This window comes from Chanodichthys erythropterus, chromosome 9 (assembly GCF_024489055.1).
Source record: "Chanodichthys erythropterus isolate Z2021 chromosome 9, ASM2448905v1, whole genome shotgun sequence".
NCBI classification, from domain to species: domain Eukaryota; kingdom Metazoa; phylum Chordata; class Actinopteri; order Cypriniformes; family Xenocyprididae; genus Chanodichthys; species Chanodichthys erythropterus.
Window position 1 is genome coordinate 24274788 of NC_090229.1, and position 14202 is coordinate 24288989.

Here is a 14202-nt window from a genome sequence, read left to right on the forward strand (position 1 = left end):
GTCTCTCAGGATGGAGCAACCCTCAGTGCTTTAAGGTATTATAAATCCAAGAGGATCGTACAAGCTGTTCATGGTGGACAGCACTCCTCACTTAGTGTAAGGCTTGTCACTGATGGATACTTGAAAAACATCTGTTGACAAGTCCCAGCCCAATCCTAAGCTTTGTTGGATGGCTGAGTTTAGAGCAAGATCAAGGCCCTGCAAAGTAGGCGCAAGATCCTCATTTGGGAAGGCTCTTGTGACAACGGGGCTGTTGGATGATAGTTTGTGTACGAAGAGGTTGGACTGTGCTAGCATCTGTTGAGCTCTGTGCAGTACACCAATGGCCTCTGATTCTGAACTGAATGATTTTAGCTCATCGTCCACATAGAAATGCTGTTCAATGAACAGCCTTGCATCACTTCCATACTCTTGCTCATTCTCTACAGCTGCTATCTTGAACCTGTATACAGCTACTGACAGAGAGGGGAGATTGCCAAAAACGTGGGCCCTCCAAAAATCTCTCTATCAAGGTTGTGATCCTGAAACCACAGGAATCACAAGCAATCACAATGCTCCTCTTTGACCAAAAAGATGTGAAACATTTGCTCAGTGTTCGCCATCACCGCATAAGATCTTAAGCGGATGATCACACCTGTCAGGCTGTTGTTCAGGTCTGGGCCTTTAAGGAGAACTTGATTTAGGGAGATGTTGTATTGGTCACTTGAATCAAACACTATCCTGATCTTCCCTGTTTTTTTTTTTTTGGTAATAAATGCTGTGGTAAGATCAGAGTTCATAGGGAAGGTAGGGGCCAGGGTCGGCGTTTAACTGCTGACTGAGCTTTATTAAACAAATCAAAAATGTCCAACAGAAAGACTGTGCAACGCACAACAACAAAAATAATTAATCCACAAAGGGCTTCTCTCCAGTTTCTGTATACACAATCCACAATGGGCTTCACTCCAGCAGTGTTGTCGTGCACCAGCGTCTCAGTCAGCAGTTCCCCTCTCTCTCACACACTCCTGCTTCTCACTGCGTTTTTATCCTGTCTCCGCGCCAATCACTGGAATGAGAAACAGGTGTTCGTGATTTCCATTTAACCCGCTCACTCACCATGCATCTCCTGATGCTCTCTCCCGTTGCAGACCTCGCTGAACCACGCCCCCCTTGCCAAAACTTGGAAGGTACCAACATTCCTTGTTGTCTTCAAGAGGGGAGGCAATCTCAGCATGTCCTTTTTTGAACATTGTCTCCATGAATTCCACATAATGGTCTTTCATGTCTGTCTTCTTTTCAGAGTACGAAGAAGTGATAAGAGTTAACTGACAGCCTGGTCTCTATTGTTGGGCAAATGGTGGTGAATTAGTTGTCCGTAAAGTCCAGGAAAGCCTCATCTTCACCAGATAGTGCGAGAATATTGTCTTCATTGGTTTGTTTGCAGACATGTTTCCCATTCTCATCTACAAGCCATTGCATCTCAGATACCGCTACTGGATCCTCCAGCTGACATTCTCACAGGGAGAGATCTTATCTGTACACGTAAGGTCCCTAGACAGCACAGTGGGCCCCACAATGTTACATATTCCCAAATCCTCAACCTGGGATTGGTGATTGTAGGAGAGGTGTGCCTCGGCGGTGATCACAAACCCACTGTGAGCACTTTCAAAACTAGTGTGCTTGGGAACAGCAGGCCCAGCTTTTTCACACCTTGCAAAAATAGCATCTGTTTTTAAAGGGTCACAAGTGAAGACCCCAGACTCTTAACAAGGAGAACAAAATTATCTAATAACATTGGGAGTGTCAGAAGCATCAGCTATACTTCATCCAAGGTCTCAACCACAAAGTCTTTTGCTCTTCTAACACTAGTGTCAACTGTGCCTAAGTATATTCTCATCATGAAAGGTTGTGATGTGCTTGGTTCCTTTTCAAGCCATGGAGGTGAATTCTCATGAAGAGCAGAGACATGGTCAGGGTTATTGCATTCTGAACAATGAATAGTCACCCTGCAATCTTTGGCCCTGTGATTTGAGGAAACGTAGCACTTGTAGCAGATATAATTCTCCTTGAGAAACCTCTTCCTTTCAGCTGAGGACTTCATTCTGAAACCTCTGCATTTTACTAATGAGTTCTTTCAGGTTAACTCAACTGGCGTTGGAAAATACAGACGTGTTTGACTCTACCTCTGTTTTGCTGGCAGAGACAGAAGCTCTGAATCTTGACTGCTTCATTGGGATCTTTTCAACTTTAAGAGGTAATGTGCTGGTACACTGAAAAGAGAAGCTGGTATCTGTTGCTCATTGAAAAACACATTGACAAACTCAACAAAGTATGAAAAAGGATGATAATAAAGTAGATATTCTTTCTTGTATTTCGTTCCCTTAATGATCCATGCTTCCAGAACACTGTGAGGCAGTTTCTCGACAATTGAGTTTGTTCCCTTAATAGCCTTCCTCTTTCACTGATTGCACTTCCAGGAGCAGATCTGCGAGCTCTTGCAACTGATTGAAATCTCTGTGAGAAATCTTAGCAAAACTGTCTTAAATATTTGAATAAGAATGCTTCAATCACCTCTGGGGAAACATATTTTCTGTTTAGACATTGCCACAAAAGTCTAAGGCCTGCTTCAGGATCGTGTGCATGAGCCGCTCTTATCCTCAGAGCATGTTGGATGGACTTACCTTAGAGCCACTTGGTATGCAAATTGAGCTCTTTAGTGAGAAGATCATGACGTGCAAGAAACAAAGCAAGATCAGACACTTCACTGGATCGAGGTGCTGACGTACTTGGTGAGCAGGAGTTTCATTTTCGTCATTTGCAAATTGCAGCATATTCCAATACCCTTGCTGTTGTGAGAGCTGCTTCAGCTTCACCCTTCTCTTTCAGAGCATTCAGCATTGCTTCAATCCTAGCCTTGTCGATCTCAATATCTATCTGGTGCTTTGCAAACTCAGTTCTTGTGCGTGCAGCCTCTGCCTTTACACGTGCCTCAGCTGCAGCTTGGCTAGACCCATTGGAGCGGCGTGAGGATGAAGCGTTGCTGGCTGAGGATTTAGCCCCTGACCTGGTTTCCAGTTTGGAAACTTGGCTGTGTTTCAACGAGTGTGACATTCTGGACTTTTCCGGAGATAGGATGCATGCAATCCACTACTAGGCTCTCAATGCAAAGTTAATCTTTTCACTCTTCTGCCCTCAGCTTGAGTTTTTCTTATTTTGCTTTGGCAGCGAGCTAAACAAAGCGCCAGTAAAGGTTGTAGACAGAAGTCAGGGTCAAACTCTCTTTACTGGAGACCAATTTGTGAAACTGCAACACAAATGAACAAAGATATTGGAAAAAATACTATATCTTACAAAGTTACAGTCACTTCACATAGCTCAAAACAGTATGTAAAATGCACTCAAATATAAGATGCATATAAATCACCTTTACACAACTTTGAACAAAGCAATGTTAAGATGAATAAACATTCTAGCATCTCAATTATGTGCCTCAAGTTACATTTACCGTGTCACATGTAATTCATAAACATATGCATAACTTATCAAAATTCACATAATCATATGTTAAAACTTTCTTTTTCAAGACCAAAATGAGAAAGATGGGCTTAGATGCACATCTGCACTGCACAATGAGCTCTGAAATCCAAAACAGCTTATGTATTACTAAAAGTGACAGAGTTCTTAAACTAACCACTAGGTGTCAGCACTGACAAAGTAAACTATAATATTACTAGGGCCAGGATACTCACCAAGGCTGCATTTATTTTATCAAAATACAGTAAAAACAGTAATATCATGAAATATTATTACAATTAAAAAAGTTTTATATTTTAATATATTGTAAAATGTAATTTATTCCTGTGATAGCAAAGCTGAATTTTTCAGCAGTCATTACTACAGTCTCCAATTTCACATGTGAAAATCATTGTTTGATTGTGCTGATTTGGTGCTCAAGAATCATTTATTATTATTAGCAACCTGTGATACATTTTAGGGTTCTTCAATACATGAAAAGTTCAAAAGAACAGCATTTATTTGAAATAAATCTTGTGTAGCATTATAAATGTCTTTACTGTCACTTTTTGATCAATTTAAAGCATCTTTGCTGTATTAAAATATTAATTTCTTTACTACTAATAACAATACTATTTACCCCAAATGTTTGAATGGTAGTGTGTCTTCATCAAATAAAGCATGATGAATCAGTGAATCTATTTGCCAGTGTTAGTTTAAGCTGGGAATTCTATAAAATCAAATAAACAAATGTGTTGGTGTGCAAAAGCAACACTTACCTTATAAAGTAAATACATTTTATAATTGTCATTTAATTGTATAAAGATTTATAAACAACAACACTTTTTTTTTGCCTTCAATAAAATTTAAAGAAATTTGTGAAAACCAAGTTTAGTTTAGACTTTTTAGTTTTAAAGACCATGAAGAAAATGCAAGAAATTTTGCTTTTAAATTGTGAAAAGAATGCTTTTTTCCATCCCACAATGCCTATCTCTGATGTTTTGTTGTTGTTGTTGTTTATTGATACTTTTAATTGATATAGAACGTTAATTAGGGGAAGGTCACTCATGATGGAACGGTCCTGCTCACAGATTATCGAATTTCTAGCACAGTGAAGTGCATGCCTCAGGACATCTTGATGTCTTGAGATAAATGAACTTTCACTCTAGTCTAGCGCACGTTGTGTTCCCCACCTACAGACTGTAACATATACAGGGCAGCGTAAACCCATCTGCGGGCTTCCCTGCGGACTAACAATGCAGGCTTTTATTACGTGATGCCCATCTTCAGGCATTTAGCCGTGCAGCGGCAGCCTCAAATGAAGGCCTGATCAGATAAAGACAGCCTTTGAGCTGTTTTCAATTACAGAGCATTGATCCAGTTCCTCTGGATCAACTTCACAAATTACATGATCCACTTTTAGCTCCACTGTCTTTCCACAGGCACTCAGTCATGCCCCTGACGTCTCTGGACCGATCAGCTCTCCGAGCGCCCCGTGGGCTCTGATCAGTGAAGGGTGGCCATTGATTAAGCGCTCCCTGATGATCTGTCATGTGGTGGGCAGAGAAGTGATCAGTGTGGATTAGTGTGATTCACCGAAGAGTTCAAACCTGTGACAGGACTACCTGCTCTCTGACATCAGGATGGTTTCTCTTAATTGATAGTTTGAGTGAGAGCTTGTCACTGGGAAACCATATACAGTTTAATTAGGGTTTTAGTAGATAGGAACTGTGATGGCATTTAGGCAAGGCAATTTTATTTGTATAGCACATTTCACACACAATGGTAATTCAAAGTGCTGCACATAAAGAAAAACCAAATACATAAGAATAAAAATGGAACGCATAGGAAATAAAAATAACAGTAAAAACAGAGAATACAACTATCTGGATGGAAAAGTTAGAAAGTTTCAGGGAGTTTTTTGTTGTCCGTCAGAGCGGATCTAAACAGATCTATCCATCATAGCGGAAAAATTATTAAATTATAATGCCCATTTTGTTTACATATTTTTCCATAAAGAAAGATCTTTATGGAAAAATATGTAAACAAAATGGGCATTATAATTGGAATTGAATCCGAATTAGAATCAAATCGATTCAAATTGAGAGTTTCTGAATCAAATCAGGAAATCTGTATCACTACCCAGGGAAAGTTGGGGAAAGTTACTTTTAAAAGTAATGCATTACAATATTGCGTTACTCCCTTTAAAAAGTAACTAATTGCGGTGCTTAGTTACTTTTTATGAAAAGTAATGTATTACATTACTTTTACGTTACTTTTTCTCACCTGGGCTGGGCTTGCTTTTCTGTTTTTTAATAACAACAAAAAAGTTCTATTTTTTGGCAAATGTTCATGCCCTTTCACACCAAAAGTGAAATGAATAAGCCTAAAGTGGAAGGAAATCCAAATTCACATCTCTACAGTAGAGGGCGCAGCCCTTTCAACTGTGCTGCCATTCTTGATTAAAGAAGAACAGGATGCAGGAGAAGGAAGTTCAGTACTCTTATTTCTAAATCTAATCTAAAGTAATTTAGATTGTTATTCTATAAGTAATTAATTTTATTATTCATTTTGAAGAATACTGAATATTTTCGTGCAAGTGAGATGAGTAAATGCATGTTCACATTTAGTCTAAAACTGCAATAAACATCATGTTCACACTGCACGCAACGTCTCTGCACTTTATTTCTCAAAACATGGGGACAGGAGAGCTGTCAGTCAATAAATGTGAAAAAGAAACTTGCTTTACTTTTGCTTTACTATTTGAAAAAGTAACTTAGGTATTTTGTTGTAAATTGAAAAAAGTAATGTGTTACTTTACTGGTTACTTGAAAAAAGTAATCTGATTACGTAACTCAAGTTACTTGTAATGCGTTACCCCCCAGAACACTGCTCCTAGCGATCATCATCATCTTTTAAATTGAACCCAAGCAAGAGATGAGGCGAATGACGTCTGCTTGTCTCTTTCTCTTGCTCTCTCACTCTCTGTCTCCATTCACTCCAGCACTGTTATGCAAAACAGCTAAAGTGATAACTGCACATTGTTTGTTTTAGGTTCTAAAATGCTGCGGTCCATTGCTGGCAGCCACGTATAACACTCAGTATGATTAAGACGAATCAGCCCACATAAAATCAAAGTGCTGACATAAGCAAATACACTGTGATAGTCTGTGCACAGCTGGCGTCCCTTACGGCTGTAAAGTGCACGCACACCCACACGCACATTTACATGCTTATTACACATGCATCATATTTTCATGCACAAGCATACATGTGTTTTTGAAAGTATAATGCATATCACGGCCCACCCACAAATACAAATTTGCTTGAATCATGATTACAGTGTGGAAACTCACTAATTTTTTCAGTATTCTGTTATTTCATGAACATCCTCTTTTTTGTTTCAGGTCCTCCTTTACCTCCTCAGGATGTGCAAGTTCAGCTGGGACAGACACCTGGAGTCTTGCAGATCCGGTGGAAGCCCCCTCCCCTCACTCCTACTGGCACTTCCAATGGAGCCAGTGTAATTGGCTACATAGTCTGCACTAAAGGTCAAAAGGTGAAGTGATGTTGCTGCTTTTTACTTTCATCATGCCATTTACTCATAACAGCTACTGATTTGCTATAAGCTGTGTGCCCTGCTAATGAAGCCAATGAAAGTTCCAAGATCAGCTTTGTAGGTTGAACATGTAATGGTAGTTCACATGTTTGGAGTGCAGGTTTCATTCTGCTCACTGGCACCATCTGGTGATCGCTTGTGTCGCTGGATGGCCAATGTTTCCTCTGTGTTATATAATGCAGGGGTTTATTCAAGTCATTTTGGTCAATCAGCCACAAACATATTTTGAAATTATATCAGCCTCTTTTTGTGAGACAAAAAAAAAAAAACAACAAAAAAAACTGTATATTCAAAATACATAATTATCATTTATACATAAATGTATAGATGTTTTCATGTACCAGTAGGTTTAAATAAATAAAAAATAGGTCTTGATGGTCCAGGACCAGTTTGGTGAAGATTAGGCTCTGTTGACAGACATGCCAAAGTGCAGTTTGTCACTGTTTTACATTCATGAATAATACAGTATATGTTTTTGTGCCTGGCAAACATTTGGATTTCTATGATGTATTAAGCATCTAGCTGACAAACATTGTCAAAATTGTGAGAATTACTTGTTATAGTCTTGTAAATATAATTTGTAATAGGTTGAAAATGATGAACAAAACACCATATGCTGTTCTTTTTCAAACAAACGTGTGTTTAAGAATTTATTTCTGTCACTGAATTAATTTGTAACTGTGTAATTTCCAGCTATTATTATACAAATTACTTATTTTATATATACATTAAAATATAAAATATATAAATAATACATAAATAAAATATGTATGTAAAAATGTATTATCATTAAAAATAAAATGTTATTTTATGATAAAAATACGGAGCCCTTGACATGCGCACAATTTCTTAATCGAGGGAATGAAATAGTAGTCATGTGCGGGGCTCCATATAAATACGCTACTGTTTTTTAGATCAGTAAGATTTTTTTCTTATTCTATTTCAGATAAATGCTGTTATTTTGAACTTTCTATTCATCAAAGAGTCCTTAAAAAAATGTACACAACTGTTTTCAACATTGTTAATAATAATAAGTGTTTCTTCAGCAGCAAATCAGCATATCATATCATATTAGAATGATTTCTGAAGGAGTAATAATGCTGAAAATACAGCTTTGCCATCACATCAATAAATTGCATTTTTAAATATATTCAAATAGAAAATAGTTATTTTAAATTGTAAAAATATTTCACAATATTATTTTTTTGCTGTATTTTGGATCAAATAAATGCACAAGAAGCAGAAAAAAAAACATTTTTTCTTTTAAAAAACATTTTAAAAAACTTACTGATCTAAAACTTTAAACAGTAGTGTGTGTGTGTGTGTGTGTGTGTGTGTGTGTGTGTGTGTATGTATCATATATATATGAAGAGTTTGGTTCCAAAACGCAATAACTCCATTTTGATTAATTTGAGTAAAAAGGTGTTTTCTTTACCAAGAAAGTGGCAAGATGAAAACCATTATTTTCTGTTTCAAACTTTCAAATAGCATCTTTTGGTTATAAAAAAATTAAAAATTCAAATCTACATTTTGATTTTAAAAAGTTTATTATAAAAACGTATTATTTTTTTCCCAAAATGCAATAAATCCATGACACTTTTTTTTTTTCACTTTTATTTTTTTCAAAAAAATTTTCAATTAATCCATCAATATAAAAGTTATTTTTCAAATGTTTTTCAAAGTTGATTCATATACATGACAGAGTTTAAACTTTGCCAATATTAATCTTATAAAAATACTAAAAATACATTCAGCCGTCACTCCCAAAATGAATCTTGTTAATGTTATAAATTATTTGTCATTACCAATTAAAGAGTATCTGGCGCCACTGGACGGTTAAATAAACACATTTGCCGAGTACATTGGTATTAAAAACGGCTTTTAAAAAAAGCCTTCAATGTTTACAGTGGGTGGAGCGCTGTGATTTGGTTGAGAGCGGATATATTGCGTTCTGCAGAGAAAGGAGACTGGCGTTTGTCGCGTTTTGGAAAGAAAGGGAGAAAACATGACAGAATAACACGACGGATATCGCATTTGGCGTAAAATTAATAAATGACATTTCAATACCGACCAGATACAATACTGATTTTGGCGAAAACTCAATTTTTTTTTAAATGGCGTTTATCCCGTTTTGGAACCAAACCCTTCATATGATAATTTTTGACAGTGCAATTACAAATCAAAAACATGCCATTTTTAATAAATAATATATATTTGAATTAGATATTATTTTAATTTGTTATATGAAATATACACAATATGTGTGTGCTTTATGCATGTTTTATATTTTTATCTATATATTTTTTTTAATAAAAAAGTATAAAATATATTTATTTCTAACATATATTGAAAATAAAATTGTTAATTTTTGTGATTATGCCAGTGTTGCCAGTGAAAATATCAAATAAAATATCAGGGCATATCTGAATAACTGCCCGCCTGGACCAGAAGAAAACACAACTTATTGTTTTTCCTTGCAAAGGCACATTTGTTTATCCTACATTTCTGTTTGTTTGTGTGTTTTTTCTTTTTTCTTTTCAGATAGCAGAGATAATGTACCCCACAGCAGATTTTGTTACAGTAGAACTGAATCGTATCCAGTGTCTGGAAGCCCGGGAGGTCGTAGTGAGGACAATATCAGCACAAGGAGAGTCGCAAGACTCTCCCGTTGCCACCATTCCGCACAGCCTCCTGGTGCCTCACCACCCTGGACACCCTCACCCACCTCCCTACCCGCAAACCTACCCCCCAACCCATCCGCAACCACACGTTCAACCTCACACAGTCCCACCACCCCACCCTCACCCTCATCCCTCGTCTTCGCATCCCCACGGCCACCCCTCGCCCTCCCTGTATAAACCCAAACTCCTACCAAGTGCCAGAGACCCCCATGCCAAAGAGCCAGAGATGAGCAGGCGACCGGGACAGTCCTGGGAGCCGCATCCCCGAGCCCCGTCACCCCTACCACCCCCTTCGCACCCAGGGCATATGCTGGAGCCCCCTCAAATAGAGGGCCGGCGCTCGCCATCCCCTCAGAGGATTTTGCCTCAACCTCAGGGAGTGCCCATTCCTAACACAGTGGCCCGTGCTATGGCCCGCCAGGCAGCGCAGAGGAGTGCCCCAAACAGCAGGGTGAGTCCACCAGTTTGTTTGAGTAAATGAGGAAGTTGATGTCAAGATGCCAATATAGATGATTGCTAGCATACTATGAAGCAGCGTGATAAAATATTATGTACATGAAGGGCTTGACACTTACTTTTCCCCAAGAAACACATGAGCTTCTAAGTTGAAACATTTAGGAGCACATTAAAAAACTTTAGGGGCACAATGAAAATTGATCAGTTAATTGTCTTTTTCTTGTAATTTTAGTTTATGTAATTTAAGTGTTTGTATACAAATCAGTTCATTTTAACCTTCAATATTTCAGTAATGTACCAGCTGATTCCCGTTACAGCATTTTTTCAATGTTGTCATACAGTAGTACCTGATGTACATCCAAATGAATCAAAATTAAATCGAATTGAATCAGAATCTAATAGAATTGCAAGCTTGTGAATGGAATGTATTTTTAATCGAATAGTGAAATTTGTGTCAATACCACCCCATATATATATATATATATATATATATATATATATATATATATATATATATATATATATATATATATATATATATATATATATATATATATATATATATATATATATATATATATATTAATAGTAACAAACAACAAACAATTCACTGTAATATTTAAATAGAATTTTATATTTTATATTTTTTATGATTAAAAACAGCATTTATTATGCAGTATTGTTTAGTTTTAATGTACGAATTATTTAATATAAATAACATTTTTAACACTCTTTTTGTTTTAATTTAATTATTAACAACATTATTCCCCAGTTTCACAGATAAGGCTTAAGCTAGTCCTAGACTAAAATGCATGTTTGAGCTGTTTTAACTGAAAGCAACTTGAACTGACATATCTTAAAATATGTCATTGTCATTGTTTTGTCTCAAGATGCACACCAGTAATGTTTTTTTTCTAGTGTACGTTTATAAAAGATACTTAAATATCCTAATTGAACTAAGGCCTAATCCTGGCATAGGGTAAGCCCTGTCTGTGAAACTGGGCCTATATATGCTAAATGTTTTTGACATTTTGATAGCAACACTATACTAGTAAAATCTATATATTGAATAATTTGTTGAATAATGTTCCTAGTCTTTCCTTCCTTTGACGTGCCATCAATAATTAAGATTTATTATGACCTTAAATTTCATAAAACTGAGGACCCGCTGGGACTCTTTTTATTCACACACGTGCTCGTAAGTACATTTTACAATCCGCACACGTCGCTTTTTAGTTGCAAATGCAAGTGAAACACTTGCAATGTGAAACCCTGGCTTGATAGTTGTGATCTGTTTCAGGTGGAGAGGAGGAACATCTTCAGTGAGAAGGGTAACGCTTCACACTCATTAAACTCAGACGAGGAAGAGGACGGGTATGATTCCCCCCATGTCAGGCGAAGAGGAGCTTCTGTGGACGAATTTCTCAGAGGCTCTGAGCTGGGCAGACACGTGAGTCTAAGGAACAGTAGTCTTCTCAACTTTAAAGTGCTTCAGTTCTGTAATTGCTCAGGGAAACTTTTCTGGGATTTTTGGGCCAGCTGACAGATTCGTCATGCATTGTCCCTACATCTTACGTTTTGTTTATTTATGCTGTACAGATCATTGCAAAATACACATTCCAAGTGTCACAATATATTATATTGAATTATATTTTGTTTATATTATATTGAATGATTAATTAAATTATAATTATATTTGTGTTAAAAATTGATGTTGATTTTTCTCTGTTAACATTGGTGAAATGCCATTCCAATACCTGCATGTCCTAAAATGTTGAAATATGGGGGGGCTACATTTTTCATAGGGTGTATTAACTTCTTTGCCCCAAATGTTTAAATTATTATTATTATTATTTTGAAGCCATCAATACTTCACTCCTAAAACCAATTAAGAGTGAAGTATTAATCAGCAAAAGAGTGAGAAAAGTGAGATTTCCAATGAGTCCTGGAGATTTCTTCCTGGTGTATCATGTTTTTCATGTGTATCATGTGTTCATCTCTTTGTCTCTGTACCTCCAGCATCATCAATACAGCCACAGTGAGGAGTACTACACCGAGAGCAGTCGGGGCTCCGATCTGTCTGATATCATGGAGGAGGATGAGGAGGAGCTCTACTCGGAGATGCAGCTGGAAGAAGGCCGCCGCCGCAGCATCAACTCACACAACACGCTTAAGGTATGGAACAGACACCCTACCGGCCGCCGTCTGTCTTGGGCGTGGGCCACAGGGCCGCAGGCTAGAGGCTGGGACAGACGAAGGGGGATGGAGTATGCCGTGGTCTGTAGGGCTCCTCCGAGGGGGTGGTACTAGCTGGTTGGCACTTCAACCTTGTAGAATTGGCTTGAACGGCCAACTGCAGTTTGGTTAAGGTTGTTTTTTAGAGGTAAGCCTATTTTTGTTATTAAGTAACTCCTTGGATTTGTCCTGAATATGGCTAGCACTGGGTTTTTGTGTTTTCGTGATTTCGAATTTAAAACAAGGAGTGTTAGACCTCTGGTGTTGTACACAAAGCTTGAGCGGCAGGATCTTAACAGGTCAACCCATCCTCAGTCTCTCCTGGGTCCTAAAAGCGGGTCGCTTTGCACTACCGAACTTCGACGTCATCCAGTCATTTAGCCAGCTTTGTATCAGCCTGTCCAGTCATACAAAGCTTGATACATCTGAATGGCTTAATCTGAGGCTGCACACGCAATGCATGAGTTTACGATCTGATATGCTTTACACTCTCCAGGTGTTGCAAACTGTGTTGTTCAGTTTCAAGTACTGCATCACTATGCATTTGTAACTAGTAGTATTTGATCTGGATTACTCCATATAGTAGAAGTGGCTCTTGTTACTTGGAATTGACAGGATTATTTAGCAGATTCTTCGATTTATTGCATATGACAATCACATATGTGCAGATATATGCGTTGTGTATTTGTTTGCCTTGCCTGAAGTGTTCACCTCTTGGAATATAATGCCATGGTTTTATGTGTTTATTATCATTATTAAATAAAGACAGGGTTTGTTTGTGTACTCTATGTATAGGTATTACATAAATTTATCCTGTTTAAAGTGTCAAATTAGCTTCTGCTTGATCAGGTGAAAATGCACATATCATTCCAAGGGCATTTTGGGAATCTCATTTAAGTAAAGTATGCTTAAATGAAACAGTTATTCACTTTTGATTATGTTTGTCTCATGGTTACACTTCTGTTAAGTTTTACTTTTCTCAGTGTAATTTTACAATTTTGTGAATATCTGTCTCTTCATGAAAATGTCTAAAATTGTTAAGGTTTCTTTCGAATTATACAGTATATATATATGAATAAGTATAATACAGAAAGGGTTATAAAAGAAAATACACTATGTATTGAATATATGAAGCAATAAATGGTATATTATATTCAGTTTTTGTCATTTTTGTTTTGAGTTATCTTTTTGGAGACCTGAGCGGCCATTGGGATTGTGGTATGAAAGCTAACACCTTATATAGATTATGTTCCTTTGTTTTTGGATATTTTTGCCTCAACGACTGTGCTACAGTTTAGTATCATACAGATACTCACACCGTACATTGACCTCAAATGCTAAAAAATTACAATAATTTTTAAAAAATATTCTGCTATAACCATCACCACTTAATCGCAAAATATCTGCTATGTGTATCTGCTATATGCTATGTGGATGTAGAAATTTTAAACCACCAATCACAATTTTCATACACAATTTTAAATCATTAGAAAAGATTTGTATTTTGAATAATATATTTTTTTAAATTTCCATTCCAGGTTACTGGTCTACTTTTGAACACGATTCACTTTTTGCTTGGCACACGAATCTCCATTTTGTTTTTTAATGTTTTTGGTTTATTTTTATTCATGTATAGTATATTTGTTAGTCTTGATCCTTTGATTGCCTGTTATTAATTTCTAATGTTATGTGTTCTGAATTCTCATCTGTAGATTTTGT

The 14202-nt window shown here is 37.0% G+C and overlaps 1 protein-coding gene across 1 annotated transcript in view; it reads left to right on the forward strand.

Moving 5' to 3' along the window:
* Nucleotides 1-14202, forward strand: part of rimbp2b (RIMS binding protein 2b) — a 155075-nt gene that overhangs the window by 118863 nt on the left and 22010 nt on the right. The window contains exons 13-17 of the mRNA XM_067393934.1: nt 6900-7051; nt 9653-9895; nt 10019-10243; nt 11549-11698; nt 12268-12423. Coding sequence (XP_067250035.1) covers nt 6900-7051; nt 9653-9895; nt 10019-10243; nt 11549-11698; nt 12268-12423 — 926 coding nt within the window. The remainder of the gene's footprint in view (nt 1-6899; nt 7052-9652; nt 9896-10018; nt 10244-11548; nt 11699-12267; nt 12424-14202) is intronic.